Raw genomic sequence first — 14996 nt, 5'->3', positions numbered from 1 at the left:
TTTATTATATTCTTTAATCAATTTTCCTCTTTGATTTAAATATTATTTCTATTTTAATATTGAAGCAATTGATTATGGAAAAAATATTGTGCGAAGTTGAACATTGACAGTTCCTTGCCTCTGTTTTTCTATTCGGAAACAATTCTAAAAATGGTGCTTATCCAGGTTTAAAACCTGGATTCTAAAAACCCAGATTTTTTCAGAATGAAGCTGGCTTGTGCCTAGAGTTTAAAAATTTGGGTTTATTTTTAGATTTGGTGTAGCAAATTGTCATCCAGGTTCAAAATCAGAATTGACGAACTCATACTCGAATTTTGCCAATAATTGACAATATCCAAGTTCTGTCAACACTGAATATTGCATATCTCCAACAATACTTTTATAATGAATTTGATCTTAAATATATTAACCATTGATTGACACTAAAAAATGTACATTTAATAAGGATAAAATTATTAATTTTTCACTGATTGTATCGATTAATGTGTTCATTATTTCTAAATTATTTTAATACTTCCCAAATATATTTTATGTTAAATTAATTTATAATTTGTTAATTTTTATCTTGTAAATATTTTTCAGGAATAAAGATAGAATTGGAATTGAAAGCGAGAATAAATAAGAACTACTGGAACACAATTGATGAGATGTAATAAAACAATATTAATAAATAAAAACAAAAAAAGAACAAAAGGACAAAAGAGTAAAAGGCAATAATGTTTTGGTTGCCTGGTCAGGAGGCCATCACGCCTCCTGGCCATCACACTTCTCAACATTCATTTAATTTATAAAAATAAAATAATAATATAGTAATAAATTAAATATGAATAAAAAGAATGAAGAGGAAACAATTGTTGCCTATAAAAACCAAAGTATTGAGAAGCCAGAGAGCTAATTTTTTGAGGAGCTTAAGCCAAGAGAGAATAGAGTGCAGCTGAAGAATTTCTTTCTTTCTTTTCTTTTTCTTGTTTCCGTTTGTAATCAACTTTCTTGTAACGTATTTCAAAAGTTTATCAAATAAATAGAGTGTCGTATTTTCTTTCAATATGAGTGGCTAATTTTATTAAGCTGAGGTGAAGGGTGAAGCTCAATGTTTCAAACTATTAAATTTATTATTTTCTCAAATGAGTTTAAAGTTTATTTTATTCTTTTCTAGTTATTTTTATGTCATATTAATTTATAAATTTCTTTGGATCTGTATTATATTTTGACATAATGTCGACACATTAATATAGTGTGGCACATTAGGTACTTTATTTTATATTTATCCACACACATAATTAGTTGAGAATTAAATGATATAATAATTAACTGAAAAAAATGAGGCTAAAAATGAGAGAGTATTAAAATTATAATTTGAATACTGAGAGTGGATCCCGTACCCTTAGCTTATTTTTAAATCAATTTTAAATAATTTCTTTGCCCCGTAATTAATTTTCTTAGTTTTACTAGATTTAAAACTTAATGTAGTTCGACCCTAGTCTCACCGGGTTGTATTATAACTAGACACTCTTATAATTGAGAATAATACACTTTTGAGTCGTGTCAACCATGATCACCTTGTACCTTTTTTTGTAGCTAGTTAAAAGTACATGTGCCTTTATATTACAAGATACCAACTTAGTCAACAAATCTCTAATGTGCTTTATCTGTGATAAAAATTTTTTGTCTTATCATAAAAAATTTCTATCCTAAGAGAGTAAGAAAATGTTCGAAAATGTTCCCAAGTCCTTTAAGACAAAGACAAAGCTAAATGGAGATTTGAAATTTTTTTAATTATGTATTAAATACCTTCACTACGTTCATTAACGTAGGATAGCAGCCAACCAAGAAAAGTCTGACCTTAAACTCTCCAATTAATATATGTAGGATTTTCAATTTTCTACACTAATTCATTAGATGCTGAGCATGAGAAAAACTAATTCAGTGCGATTTGAACCCTAGATATAAAACCTTCAAGACGATTGCCTTTAATGGAGGTTAAAACTTGTTTTCTTCAGATAAGTAATTGGATTAATCTCGCTTAATAGGAGCACAAAGGAAAATGAAATTTATGAGGTTTGATTTGTATTTATAGTGTATGGATTTAAGGTTTTGCTATTTGAGCTAGCCATTTCAGGCTTTGATACCACGAAGAAAATAAGAGTTCAACTTGTTTGGATATTAAGAAAAGTTTCAGGGGATATTTAGTAAATCTAGATTTTATTATTCTTATTCAATGAACAGAGTGCTTTAATACATCGACATCTATAAACAACTTTTGATCATTGATTAATAAGTAACTAATCATTATTAACTAAACTTAGGCTAGCTAATCTTAAATTCAATACAAAGTGCATTTAACAACAAACTTAACAAATTTATACCGAGCCGTCATTATTGGTAACAACCTCTAATGATGTGGCACTGCTACTCTGTTTAGACTTGATCTTCTTCTTCTCAATGTGTTGAGCTGCCTTAACAATGTTATATTATGATAAACAATGGCATTGAAATTCAACATGTCGTCTTTAGTCTCTCTTCTAACAACAAATGAGATATTTACTACTGAAATTTCATCATAAAAAGATTATTTTGTCACGATATAAATTAGATTGTGTTAATATTTAAACAGTGATTATTGCATAAGGACACTGATATTTGAACTAGAGATTGACAAAAGGCTAACAAAAACACACTTAAAACAACATCGTTTTGGGAAAGTTTAATCTTTTTTTTTATAAAAAAAAACAAATCCAAAATAACATCCTTTCATTTGTTAGTCTTTTGTTAGGCTTTGGTTCCAATTGTTTTTCACTGCAAAATCAAATGATAATGCTTTGTTTGACACTAGATTTGAAATCATGCATAACTTGTACTAAGGAGACATCTCTATTTTTCTTTGGGGATTCTAATACAGAACTAATTAGCTTTCAATTTGCCCGCCTCCCACCATCAACCAAGAAGTTGACTCAAACTCTATAATTTAAAACTTGGAACATATATATCTAAAACAAATTGAACTTTGAAATCTCTCAACTAGTAGTGAAATGAGTTTATTATAATAATTAGTAAATTAACAAGGCAAGCACCGGGTGTAAGAATGTAATCTAAAATTCAGGCTCAGGTTAATTTAGACGATTAGTCCAGTCGAGGTGTCCAGCTAGCAACGTTATTTCAATTTCAATACCCAAATTAAAGATGGACAATACGAACACGACGATCGAGCACAATTTTGGATTTATTTTGATGGACTTATTACCTACCACGTTAGTTGGCTCTGTGATTAAACAAGTTCTTGCTTCTTAAATTGGCGGGGCTTTATTAAACCCATCGACTAGGACATTACTCTCATCATATATATAGCGTAAAGACACATGCTTCCAATAGCTTGTTTTACTTGATTCTGAAAATGCTTCCTGTAGCAAACAGCATCTGTGGACAAATAATTAACTGATTAATTAATTATTCCATTGAATTTCTTCAGTCTTGCTGCAAACATTGGATTTGGATGAATAAATTAATTGTCATCATATTTCGTTTTCAAAAACATAGTAGTATAAAGATATAGAGCTACTCGATTGATTGGTTACTGGCCAATCCTTTACAAATAAATATACGACTAGCCAGTAAATTGATATCTGGGTTCCAAGGCCATAAAATGCCATTAAACTATTTTCAGTTGGTACTAATTTGATATATGATTGAGACTTCAACTTGTTTTCTTGTGGCTACTCATGCAACATCGTCAGCTTTTATGGTTCTAAATTGCAAGTTGAAACGTAATAATTAGAGGCTGCTTTGCAGCCACGGTCGTTTCAAAATTGTGCCACAAGATCGGGGTGTTTTTTTTTTGGGTATAAATATCTGCAAACACAATATATTTAATTATTTATTATGATGTGCAATGTGGTCTTTCGCCATATAAAAATGTACTACATACATGTTGTTGTTTAATTTTATTTTATTTTTTCCCTATGTTTGTTATTCTCGAATTATGCCAACGAGTAAAATTTGATTCAAGAAAATAGCATAATGATCAAAGAAAATAGTTGTTGCCATTTTCATTTAGTGGACAAAACAAAATTGATGGATGTATAAAAAAAGACAACAAATTCGGGAACACGAACTAATAGGATAAAGAACTGTGTACATATTATAAATTAATTAAAATAAATAATTTATCTTATTATTATTATTATTTTTACCATTTTCGTACACTCTTGGTTTTGTATATGTATCATTACTATTGATAAAGTCATAACCGAATGGACATATTAATAAGTTTGATTATATTATTCACAAATCATTTGATGGATACAGGCTCTATTTGAAGATTATTTTGTGACTTTAGAAGTTAATTTGATTTGATCTCAAATTATATTATAAAAAAATTATAATTTTTTATTATTTTTTTAAATTATTATTTAAAAATTATATTTATCACATATTATTAACTTATATTTTATAATTATAATTTACATAATCTGTTGTTTATAAGATATAGCGCTTTAATACTAAACTGGACCAAAATTGATACAATATATCTGCACAATAATCCACAATTACCACATGATATTATAGTTTCAATTGTACCAGATGATGAGTCAAACAGCAACTACATTAAAAAGAAGGCACTGTCTCCTGGCTAGTTTCCCAAATTAACTACCAATAATCATCCTTCATCAATAATTTACACATTATTTGAAGGAAACCCATAATTTACACATTTTCAAATTTAGTTTACAATTCGAAACAAACTGAACTAGTTCTATCTGCAGATTGAATTTCTTTATGCCTCTGTCTCGTTATTTTTTTTTAATTTGGTTATTTTCTTTATTTTTTAAGACCGAAACTGGGCCAGGTTGAGAAAAAATATCCACACAATGAATGAAAATTCTGTTATATTATTTCACTATAGTTAGATTTAAAGAAAATTTGTCACAGCACTTGAGAGATTTTCTTTTAATTTAGTGCTTGAGAGTTTTATTAAATAGAGATAAGTTGAAGTTTTTTGCATGCATCAAGCAAAACGGCATAATTAAATTTTTTTCATTTTATAAGTGAGTAATATTACAGTAACAAATTATTGTACAAATTGATGACATAGCATATCATGATTGGTTAAATTTTAAGTGATATTTTAATTCAACCAATTATATTTAACTATCAATTTATATAAAATTATTTATATAAAAGATTTGTGTTTCTCTTGAAAAAAAAAGTGTATATTTCCATCATTATTCTTTCAATATGTTAAACTCATGATTTTAAAAATGTTATCATGGTTTTTTCTAAAAATATTTTTTATTTGTGTTTCTTATACATCTCTTGATATTATAAACATTACATTATATTTATATTACAAAAGAACCCGAGTTGGATTTTATGAGGACCAATATCAAGTAGTAAACTAAATCAGATATTATTATTTTATTTTATATGGACCAAATTATATCATTGTACTACTAAAGAAAGGTATTACCTGGGAACTACTAAATGGTTTAGTAGTAAACTTCTCTCCTTTCCGCCCCACAGTTTCAAATCTATTGTGAGGTTGATTTTCTTCAAAATATTTAATAATAGATATGGTATGTTTTGGATTCAAAGACACTTAGTGACTTAGATATTCGAATTATGTTACCATAAAGCTAATTTATAAAAAATTCAATAATTTTTTTTAATTTTTCATTTGAATAGATTTTAATTAATTTAAAAGGGTTTAATAGACTTTTTTATTATAAATATTAACAAAATATTATTGGTATAATTTAGGAATCAAATAAACATATTTTAAGTCTTATAATTTATTTATAATTTATTTTCTAGTATGGAGGCTCTGTATAAAGAAATTATTTTATATTGGTTAAGAATCTATATTTTTCATTATTGCTAAAAATATATTCCCCAAGTTTAGCAAGAAAACATCAAATCATATTAACATCAATTACTTCCAGGCTATGTAGATGGAGATTTTACATCGCAACCATGTAAATGCAAATTTTATGACAAGCATTTTATTTAATTTAGGTAATAACAATGAAATTGTGAAAAAAAACAACTTCTTAATTTATTTCACATGATGTGATCAATACCAAATATGATAAATAAGAATAATGACGAACATATCAAATTTTATCTTAAAATTTTATCCCGAACGATATGGTATGTACAAGTGCTATTTAGTAAAGAATGGAGGCTCTATATAAAGAAATTATTTTATATTGGTTAAGAATCTATATATTTCATTGATGCTAAAAGTATATTTCCTAAGTTAAGAAAACATCAAATCATTTTAAAATCAATTACTTCTAGGCCATGTAGATGGAGATTTTACATCAATTAAAACAAAGCAAACACTTATGTGCAAATTTTATGATAAGGATTTCAATTAATTTGGGTAATAATAGTGACATTGTAAAAAAAAATGGTTAATTTATTTCAATGATAAATAAGAGTAACGATGGACATATTAAATTTTATCTTAAAATTTCATTTCAAATGATATGGCACGTGTTTGATGTCATGTATTAAGAGATTGATATATTTTCACAAGTTACAAGTGAATGAATTATATTATTACACTATGTATGAATCCTAAGAAGGTTGGGAGTTATATAATCAAATTAAATTTTACCCACCCTCCACCTAATAATAATAATAATAATGAGGATATATTATCACAATATTTATTTGGTAAGTGCCACATTATTTGGAATGAAAATTTTTAATATGGTATATAATTAAAAAAATAAAATAAAGGAAAAGAAAGATAGAATTAAGGGGGGGGAAAAAGGAAAGAAGGAGAGAGAGAGGGGAAAAGGACAGGAGCACAATTCGATAGTTTTGGTCCTTTGGGATGATCCCATGCACCAAATAGCGGGAATCTCCTGGAAGTCGATTCTCTCCGCTTGCCTCTTCCTCTTCCCTTTTCTAGCCTTTGCTCCTTGCCTTTAAATACTTAGCCCTTTTGCCTACTCAATCTTCAACCTTCAACAAATTTTATCATCATGATGTCTTCTCATTATTATTCCACCAACCTCTTCTACCCAGTGGTTCCAAGCGGAACCCGGCGATCTAATTCTTCCTCCTTCAACTCTGAGCTTCCCAGTAAGTTTCTTCTTCTCTCTTGATCCTGTCTTTAGTTCTTTTTTTTTTTTTTAATTTTAATTTGTCCATTACAAGCCATGTTTACTAATCAACCTGTAGAAGACGAAGAACAAGCTGTAGAATATAATTAATAACCTATTTTGCTTGTTGCCATTTGTTTGATGAATAATATTTCATTCACGCGTCATCATATCATTTATTATTTTATATTACTTTTTAAATTTCTTAGCCCTGTTTTCTCATTTTTGTTAACAATTTCACATTAATTTGATTAAAAGAAAGTCTACATTTTAGTATAGCGGGTACACAATTAATTAAGCAACTCTGTCTAATGGTTTGGTAAAGGACACCATTTCCTTTAGGCTTATTAGTGAAAAGGCTTTTTTCATATTCCATAGATGTACCAGAATTGCTATCATTTGACGGCAACATGGCATATTAATTTCCTTATCAACAAGGTTATTTTTATTTGTTTTCCACAAAGCGGTTTAAACTAATAGATGGACTTTTAATAAACTTATTAAAAAAATACGTTAATTCATTTATTTAATTTTCTCTTTTTGATAGGTTTTTGGCCGTTCCAGACTAAAGAAAAACGAATTAACTTTAACGTTCGGCCAAGATGCAGTGCTATATCGAGACCTCTCATCCAAGGTGGTACGATGATGAACGTACAGTCAATTAGTTACTATTATTAAATTTAGCGTAATATATATACATACATACGTATACACACACACACACACACACTCATACTGTGCATACTTATGTTTAGATATATATATATGTATGTATGTATGTATGTATGTAAAGTACAAGATTAATATGATGTGCAGAATATGCAGACGTGTTTCAAAATGGTCTGCCAGTGATAAAGTGGAAAGAGATTGTGGAGGATGACATAGAAGAGGATCGAATTGAGGTGACAAATTAGACAAAAAGTTAATTAATGAACACAACATTTTTTTTCTAAAAAAAAAATTGATATAATTAATTAATTATATAGTTATATAATACGGTAATGATGTGATTTTGTTTTGTGACAAAAATTAAGTCAAAGGTTTGTGCATCAAATGAGATAAAGGAGCGTGTCCATGCCATTAAGTCAATGCTGGGTTCCATGGAGGATGGAGAGATAAGCGTATCGGCATATGACACCGCGTGGGTGGCTCTTGTTGAGGATATTCAAGGCAGTGGTGCGCCTCAATTCCCGTCAAGCCTTCATTGGATTGCCAACAGTCAACTTCCCGATGGCTCTTGGGGTGATCATCTTTTGTTCTCAGCCCACGATCGCTTGATCAACACTTTAGCTTGTGTTGTTGCTCTCAAATCATGGAATATCCATCACGATAAGTGCCATAAAGGTACTTAATTAACCAACTAATTTTATCTATAATTGAGTAATTAATGTAGCGTATGTAACATATCTATGCATGCATCATGAATATACATCAGGGTTGCTGTTTTTTAAAGAAAACATATCCAAGCTTGAAAATGAAAATGATGAGCACATGCCCATCGGCTTTGAAGTTGCTTTCCCTTCCCTTCTAGAAATCGCCCGCAGTTTAGACATAGAAGTGCCCTATGACTCTCCTGTCTTGCAAAAGATCTACGACAAGAGAAATTTAAAGCTCACAAGGTATGTTGCTATCATAATTATGTTTGTTACCTTTTTAGATTTCATAAGATATAATAAATCAAGTAGTAAAAAAGTCATCTTTATCTTCTACAGTTTATTTATAGGTCCGTTGTATCTTTACATATATGTAATGTAATTATTGTGCATGTGGGTTAGGATACCAAAGGACATTATGCATAATGTGCCCACAACACTACTCCATAGTTTGGAAGGAATGCCTGACCTTAACTGGCAAAAGCTTCTCAAATTGCAGTGCCAAGATGGTTCATTTTTGTTCTCCCCATCCTCCACTGCCTATGCTCTTATGCAAACTAAAGATGAAAATTGCTTGAAATATTTAACAAAAGCTGTCCAAAGATTCAATGGCGGAGGTATACACATAATTATTAATAAAAATCCCTTTTCTAATTTGTCTATCCTTTACTAATATAACTTTATATTATATCATTTTTGCTTTCAATGTCATTTTGTCTGCTTTCTAATTTGCCACCGATATAATATTAAAATGTATTTTAATTAATTTAGTCCCAAACGTGTACCCGGTGGATATTTTCGAACATCTTTGGGCTGTTGATCGGTTGCAGCGCCTTGGAATTTCAAGATATTTCCAACCAGAGATTAAAGAGTGTTTGGATTATGTTTATAGGTAATTTCTGACCAACTACATATTATTATCAAACAAGTAACTAGTCCTCTATATATATAGTGCAGATGCTAAAGGCTACTTAAAATTTCAGATATTGGACTGAAGAGGGAATTTGCTGGGCAAGAAATACCCGGGTTCAGGATCTTGACGACACATCCATGGGATTCAGGCTACTAAGGTTACATGGTTATGATGTTTCTGCTGGTAAGTTTCGGGGTGGGAAAACAAATAATAATAGTCAGTCTTTCCAAAATTTTATTATAATTTTTTTGCAAAAAAGAAAAAAAAGCATAGTGGTCTTAGTTACTTTTTGATGTGTAAATTTGCAGAAGCGTTTGAACATTTTGAGAAAGGCGGTGAGTTCTTTTGCTTTGTTGGGCAGTCTACCCAAGCTGTTACCGGAGTGTACAACCTGTATAGGGCTTCTCAGGTGCTATTCCCTGGAGAGAAGATTCTTGGGCATGCCAAGCAATTCTCGGCCAAGTATTTGAAGGCAAAAACGGCTGCTGATCTCTTAGATAAATGGATTATAGCAAAGGACTTGCCCGGTGAGGTATGGTCCAAAAATCCTTTCAACATTACACAAATTTTTTTATGTTGGGTGGTGGGCGAAGTTGAAGTAGAAATTTTGACTCTACCTTTCCCGGAGTCAAATTCGCAAATTAAAGAGACTAAAAGTCATTCGACCGTACCCTTACTATAACTTTATTATTATATAATACGATTCGTTTCTATTATTTAGAAAAAAAGGGACCATATTTAATTTCAGTGCTGACATAATATGAGCATTAAGAAACGGCTCGCCACATCATGAATGAGAGAGATGATAAAATTACTTGAACCCCATTTCATAGAATTAATGGCTAATTTGGCATGTGGCAGTGGTATCCAAATTCCAATGGGAGTGCTATTGTCAAAGGATATTGTATTTGACTAGGCATTGAAAGAGAAGCTATACCGTATAAATTAAATAATAATGATGGGTGGACAGGTGGCTTTCGCAATGGAGGTACCATGGTACGCATGTTTGCCCAGATTGGAAACCCGACTCTACATAGAACAATATGGCGGCGAAGATGACGTTTGGATTGGCAAGACTCTTTACAGGTATATATATATCTCTACATCAAGTAGTCTTATTTTAATTATCGGGGAAAAAAAAAAGCACTAATTACTTAATTTCTTCTTCATCCATTTTGTCCTAATCTCCCACCAAGAATCTTTGTTTTCTTGGCAAACTGAAATTCCAGAAACAGCAATCCGCTTATTAGATCACGACCACAGGAAAGTTACCCAGTGTGGGTACAAATTTGGCTCCTGTCCTTGCCGTTGTCTCTTCCTTTGTTGAATCCAGACGTGTCTATTATAAATAATTCATTCTTATATTATACTTTTGTTTACCTACAGCTGAATAGTACGGCGCCAGCACAAATATGGCTCTCTAATTTTATTCGGCAAGCAAAATGCAAAGAGAAGAAAATCAATTTGAAGGTTTGATTATTGATTTAAGTTTATGTCCTAATGGCTAGCAACTTTTTTTCTTTTTTCAGGATGCCTTATGTGAACAATGACGTCTACCTTGAGCTAGCAAAATTAGATTACAATAATTGCCAAGCTGTACATCGGACCGAATGGGACAGTTTGCAAAAGTAAGTAATCTAATTAACAAGCAAATTAAATCTCAAACCAGAGCTTAATTAATTTTCAATGACGAATTAATGTTACGTTTACATAGGTGGTACGCAGCATGTAAACTTGACAAATTTGGGATTACCAGAAGAGCCCTTCTCTTAGCGTATTTTGTGGCATCAGCCAGTATATATGAGCCTGCACGGTGGCAAGAGCGGATTGCATGGGCTAAGACAGCGGTTTTGGTGGAGACCATCACTTCTTATTTTGATAAACAAAAGGATTCTTGTAAGCAAAGGAGAGCCTTCGTTCGTGAATTCAGAAATTGTATTAGTGCTTGGGACTACATTAACAGAAGGTATGTTAATTAAACTTACTTCGTCTTTGAGAAATGACAATAATAATTTTAATGGGAAGGGTTTGGTGTTTACTGTTTTGTGCGTTAGGTTTCTTGTTAATTTGAGCACTTATTAATTATGCATGAAAAGTACTGGCGCAGTACATAGCTCACCTCTCTTTTTGTTTCATTCGATATCATTTGTCATATGCAACAAATTAAGACAACGAAGGGGCCGGGTCACTAGAGTGTAGGGAAGGAATTAATAATTATTAGCTGGATTATTTGTCCCAAGGATCGGAGTGGCTCCGAACCGGGAGTGCTTCAAGAGTCAAAGTCTGCCAATAAATAGATAAATTTACAAGGTTTAAATCAAACATCAAATGCATGCTTTTTACGCACGGTTGGTCTGTGAGTGAGCAGTAAGTCATGAAGATATATAAATTAGTAACCCCTTAATTAAAGACATGGAAACGTTGTGTGGATTTACAGGAGATGGGATTCGAACAAAAAAGGAGAGAGATTTGCTGGGAAGACATTGCTTGGGACTCTGAATCACATCGCATTGGATGCACTGGTGGCAAATGGCCGAGACATTGGCGGCAATTTACGTGAGGCAGTAAGTAACATGCACTAGCTGGCTAGCTACTTCCAAACTGCTCTACTCGGCAGGCACGCCATTTCAGTTAATGCCAATGGTTGTCAAGTAACCGAATTTCAAATAAATCAAAACTATTAATTCAATTTGGACACAAGTATGTATGTACATATGAAGTATCCAATTATGTAGCCGCGCCGAAATTTTCTGTCACGCACTGCATCAGTAGTTACTGGGACTGGAACTGGATTGCATTTGTGAATCGGTGCATGCATGCTAGTGCAATTAATATTGAACTTCCCAAGAAATTTGCATACTACCAAACAACTCATTCCAATGTATTTTAACTCTTTCTGTTTATTTTAATTTTCTCTGAAAATACAAAAATTACAGTGGGAAAAGTGGCTGACAACGTGGCAAGACGACGGAAATAGCCACTGGGGAGTGGCAGAACTACTAGTGCAAACAATAAATTTAAGCGCCGGCCGTTTGCTTTCGGAGGAGCTTTTGTGTCATCCTGAATACGCCCGGCTCTCCTACCTCACCAACAGAATATGCCACACACTTGGTCATTACCATAAGCAAAAGGTCAGTAGAGGCTGTATATATACATATATATTAAGAGTTGTGGACAAACTGCTAATTTGTAGCCAGCCCCGTCTTCATATTTGAAGGGTCATTTTGAATTCCCCAAAATACAAGTATATATTACTAAAACAAAATCAATTTTGTAGCCTTCTTAATATTTGACGATGAGTAGATACGAACTCCCTTAGTGGATCATGAGGAGACTCCCAATTTAATTAATTGCTCGCTAATCTTAAATTGGTCATCGATATTTGATCATGTTATTGTATCTACTACAAAAGACTAATTAAGTTGGGGTCTCTAACTTTTGTTGACCATTATTTGCTTTTTTCTTCAGGTACAAGTCAATCGCAACAACAATATTGGTAATAATAGAATCACCGCCCTCTCAGTAGAGCCTGACATGCAAGAACTTGTTCAATTAGTGCTCCAAAATTCCTCAAGTGGCATTGGCTCCGATGTCAAGCAGACATTTCTCACAGTGGCAAAGAGTTTTTACTACTGTGCTTACTGCGATGCAGAGACTATCAACTCACACATTGGCAAAGTACTATTTCAGACAGTAGATATCTGATATACTGTACTATCTATTATGTGTAGTATATTATTATGTCACCTGTCATTTATATATGTGCATATTTTTGTCTATTAATAATGTGCAAAAAATAAAGAAAAAAAGCAACTAAAACACATCTCCTTTGAATAATAAGTGATAGCGAGTGCATGCAATAAAGTTACATGATTACATCTTCAACGGAAGGTCCATTTTATAATTCATATCCCACTAGCTAGCCACACTATCCTTCAAAGGACCAAGACCGTATAATGCGATATTATTGCTTCAAGAACAAAGGTTGAAGCCTAGCTAGATGACAAAATCACAAAATGGAACAGCCAGCTTTCTGCTCTCTGAAAGTTGATTTTCCATTAAAGCAAGGAATTGTGCAAACATAGTAAGTGGACGTATATGGTAATCCACGTTAAGTTGCTTTTGTTAAGGATCGATGTGGGCTCCTTTTCTGAACGTGCTGTGCAAATGCAATAGCTTCCTATTAAGTGTGCAGTCAACGAACAAAAATGGCAGACAGTATCACCATATAACACGTGAAGAGGCCGGTGTTGATTATCACTCTCTTCAACGTCAAATGGGGATTCAATTAATTCACGCAGCCATTAACTCACTCAGCGAAATCGAGTCCCATATATAGAGATTTGATGACGCAATTAGATGAGTTCCTAATTCCCCTCCACTTCTGAGTTTTTATCTTTCGGTACACCACTACTTGTTTGAATTGTATCAACCACCAAAAAATTTTGAATCATGAATTGCACTTATGAAACCGGTGGCCTAAACCAGTGGACCAACTTATGTATATATATCAACAAACTGCTGTACCAATACATTAAACGAGTGATTATTAAAGATAAAAGGGTAAAAGCTTGTTTAATCCCTATATTATGAGGTTAGTGTCCATTAGTCCCTGTATTTTTAAAAACACCTCAAAACATCCCTACTACTAAATATTGACACTTATGTCATTATTTTTTATTATTTTTAATTTGCTTTTACAATATTACATTTTTACAATAATGTTTCTTTTTTGGATATTAATAAAAAATTAAATTATCAAATTAAACTCAAAAATAAAATAAAAACAAAAAAGGTATATATTAATTTTTGTGGAAGCTCACGTATGTCTAAAAAATTAATATCGTAAAAAATTACATTATCAATTTTTTAGAAAAATTAATATTTTAACTCAAGAGTGTGTTCCACAAAAATTAATATATATATATTTTATTTTATTTTATTTTTTGGTATTAAACTGGTAATTTTTTTTTAATAATGTCTAAAAAAATTATTATAATAGGGTTATTTTTTTCTTTTTAATAATGTCTAAAAAATTATTATAATAGGGTTATTTTTTTCTTTTTAATAATGTCTAAAAAATTATTATAATAGGGTAATATTATAAAAATAAGTTAAAAGGAACAAAAGATAATGGCAAAAGTGTCAATAATTTAATGGTAGGGATGATTTGAGGTATTTTTAAAAATATAGGAACTAAACGGGCACTAACTTCAAAATATAGGGACTAAACGAGCTTTTACCCAAGATAAAAAAAAATGAATAATTTCCCATAACATATTCTTCTTTTATAATTAGTGTTAGGTGTAGAGAAAAATGAGAGAAATTTGTCTTCTCTCTCTCTACCCACCCACTCTCTCTCTTTTCTTTTCTTCTTTATTTCTCTCATCTTTCTCTTATCTTTCTCTACACCAAATATTTTTCTTTTTTTATCGAACTTGGGTCTCCCATTGATTTCCAGGGGCAGCTAAAAGTAATAGACATGGAATATTGAAACCCCCAAGCCGAATCATATATTTTGTCAGTCGTGCACAATGATGTGGCCATGTTTTATTCTAGCATTACAATAAGAGGATTCAGCAATTCAAAAGCAGACCTACT

The 14996-nt window shown here is 31.4% G+C and overlaps 1 protein-coding gene across 4 annotated transcripts; it reads left to right on the top strand.

Moving 5' to 3' along the window:
- Positions 1–6859: 6859 nt before the first annotated feature.
- On the top strand, positions 6860–13280 carry LOC102620281 (ent-copalyl diphosphate synthase 1). Of its 4 annotated transcripts, none has more exons than XM_025098254.2 (15): positions 6860–7089; positions 7657–7743; positions 7935–8011; positions 8144–8453; positions 8545–8728; positions 8885–9099; positions 9254–9374; positions 9466–9578; positions 9704–9927; positions 10366–10481; positions 10925–11023; positions 11110–11361; positions 11833–11959; positions 12332–12526; positions 12864–13280. In XM_025098254.2, exons 1-15 carry the CDS (start codon positions 6990–6992, stop codon positions 13098–13100), a joined length of 2457 nt encoding a protein of 818 aa, XP_024954022.2. In that variant the 5' UTR covers positions 6860–6989; the 3' UTR covers positions 13101–13280. The 4 variants fall into 4 exon arrangements, with proteins under 4 accessions (XP_024954022.2, XP_006480099.3, XP_024954021.2 ...); XM_006480036.3 differs by having other exon boundaries at positions 7926–8011; XM_025098253.2 differs by having other exon boundaries at positions 7657–7746.
- The last annotated feature ends 1716 nt before the right edge of the window (positions 13281–14996 follow it).

Source organism: Citrus sinensis, chromosome 3 (assembly GCF_022201045.2).
Source record: "Citrus sinensis cultivar Valencia sweet orange chromosome 3, DVS_A1.0, whole genome shotgun sequence".
NCBI classification, from domain to species: Eukaryota; Viridiplantae; Streptophyta; class Magnoliopsida; order Sapindales; family Rutaceae; genus Citrus; species Citrus sinensis.
Note: the sequence above shows the minus strand (reverse complement) of the source record. Positions and strands in the feature narration are given on the sequence as shown.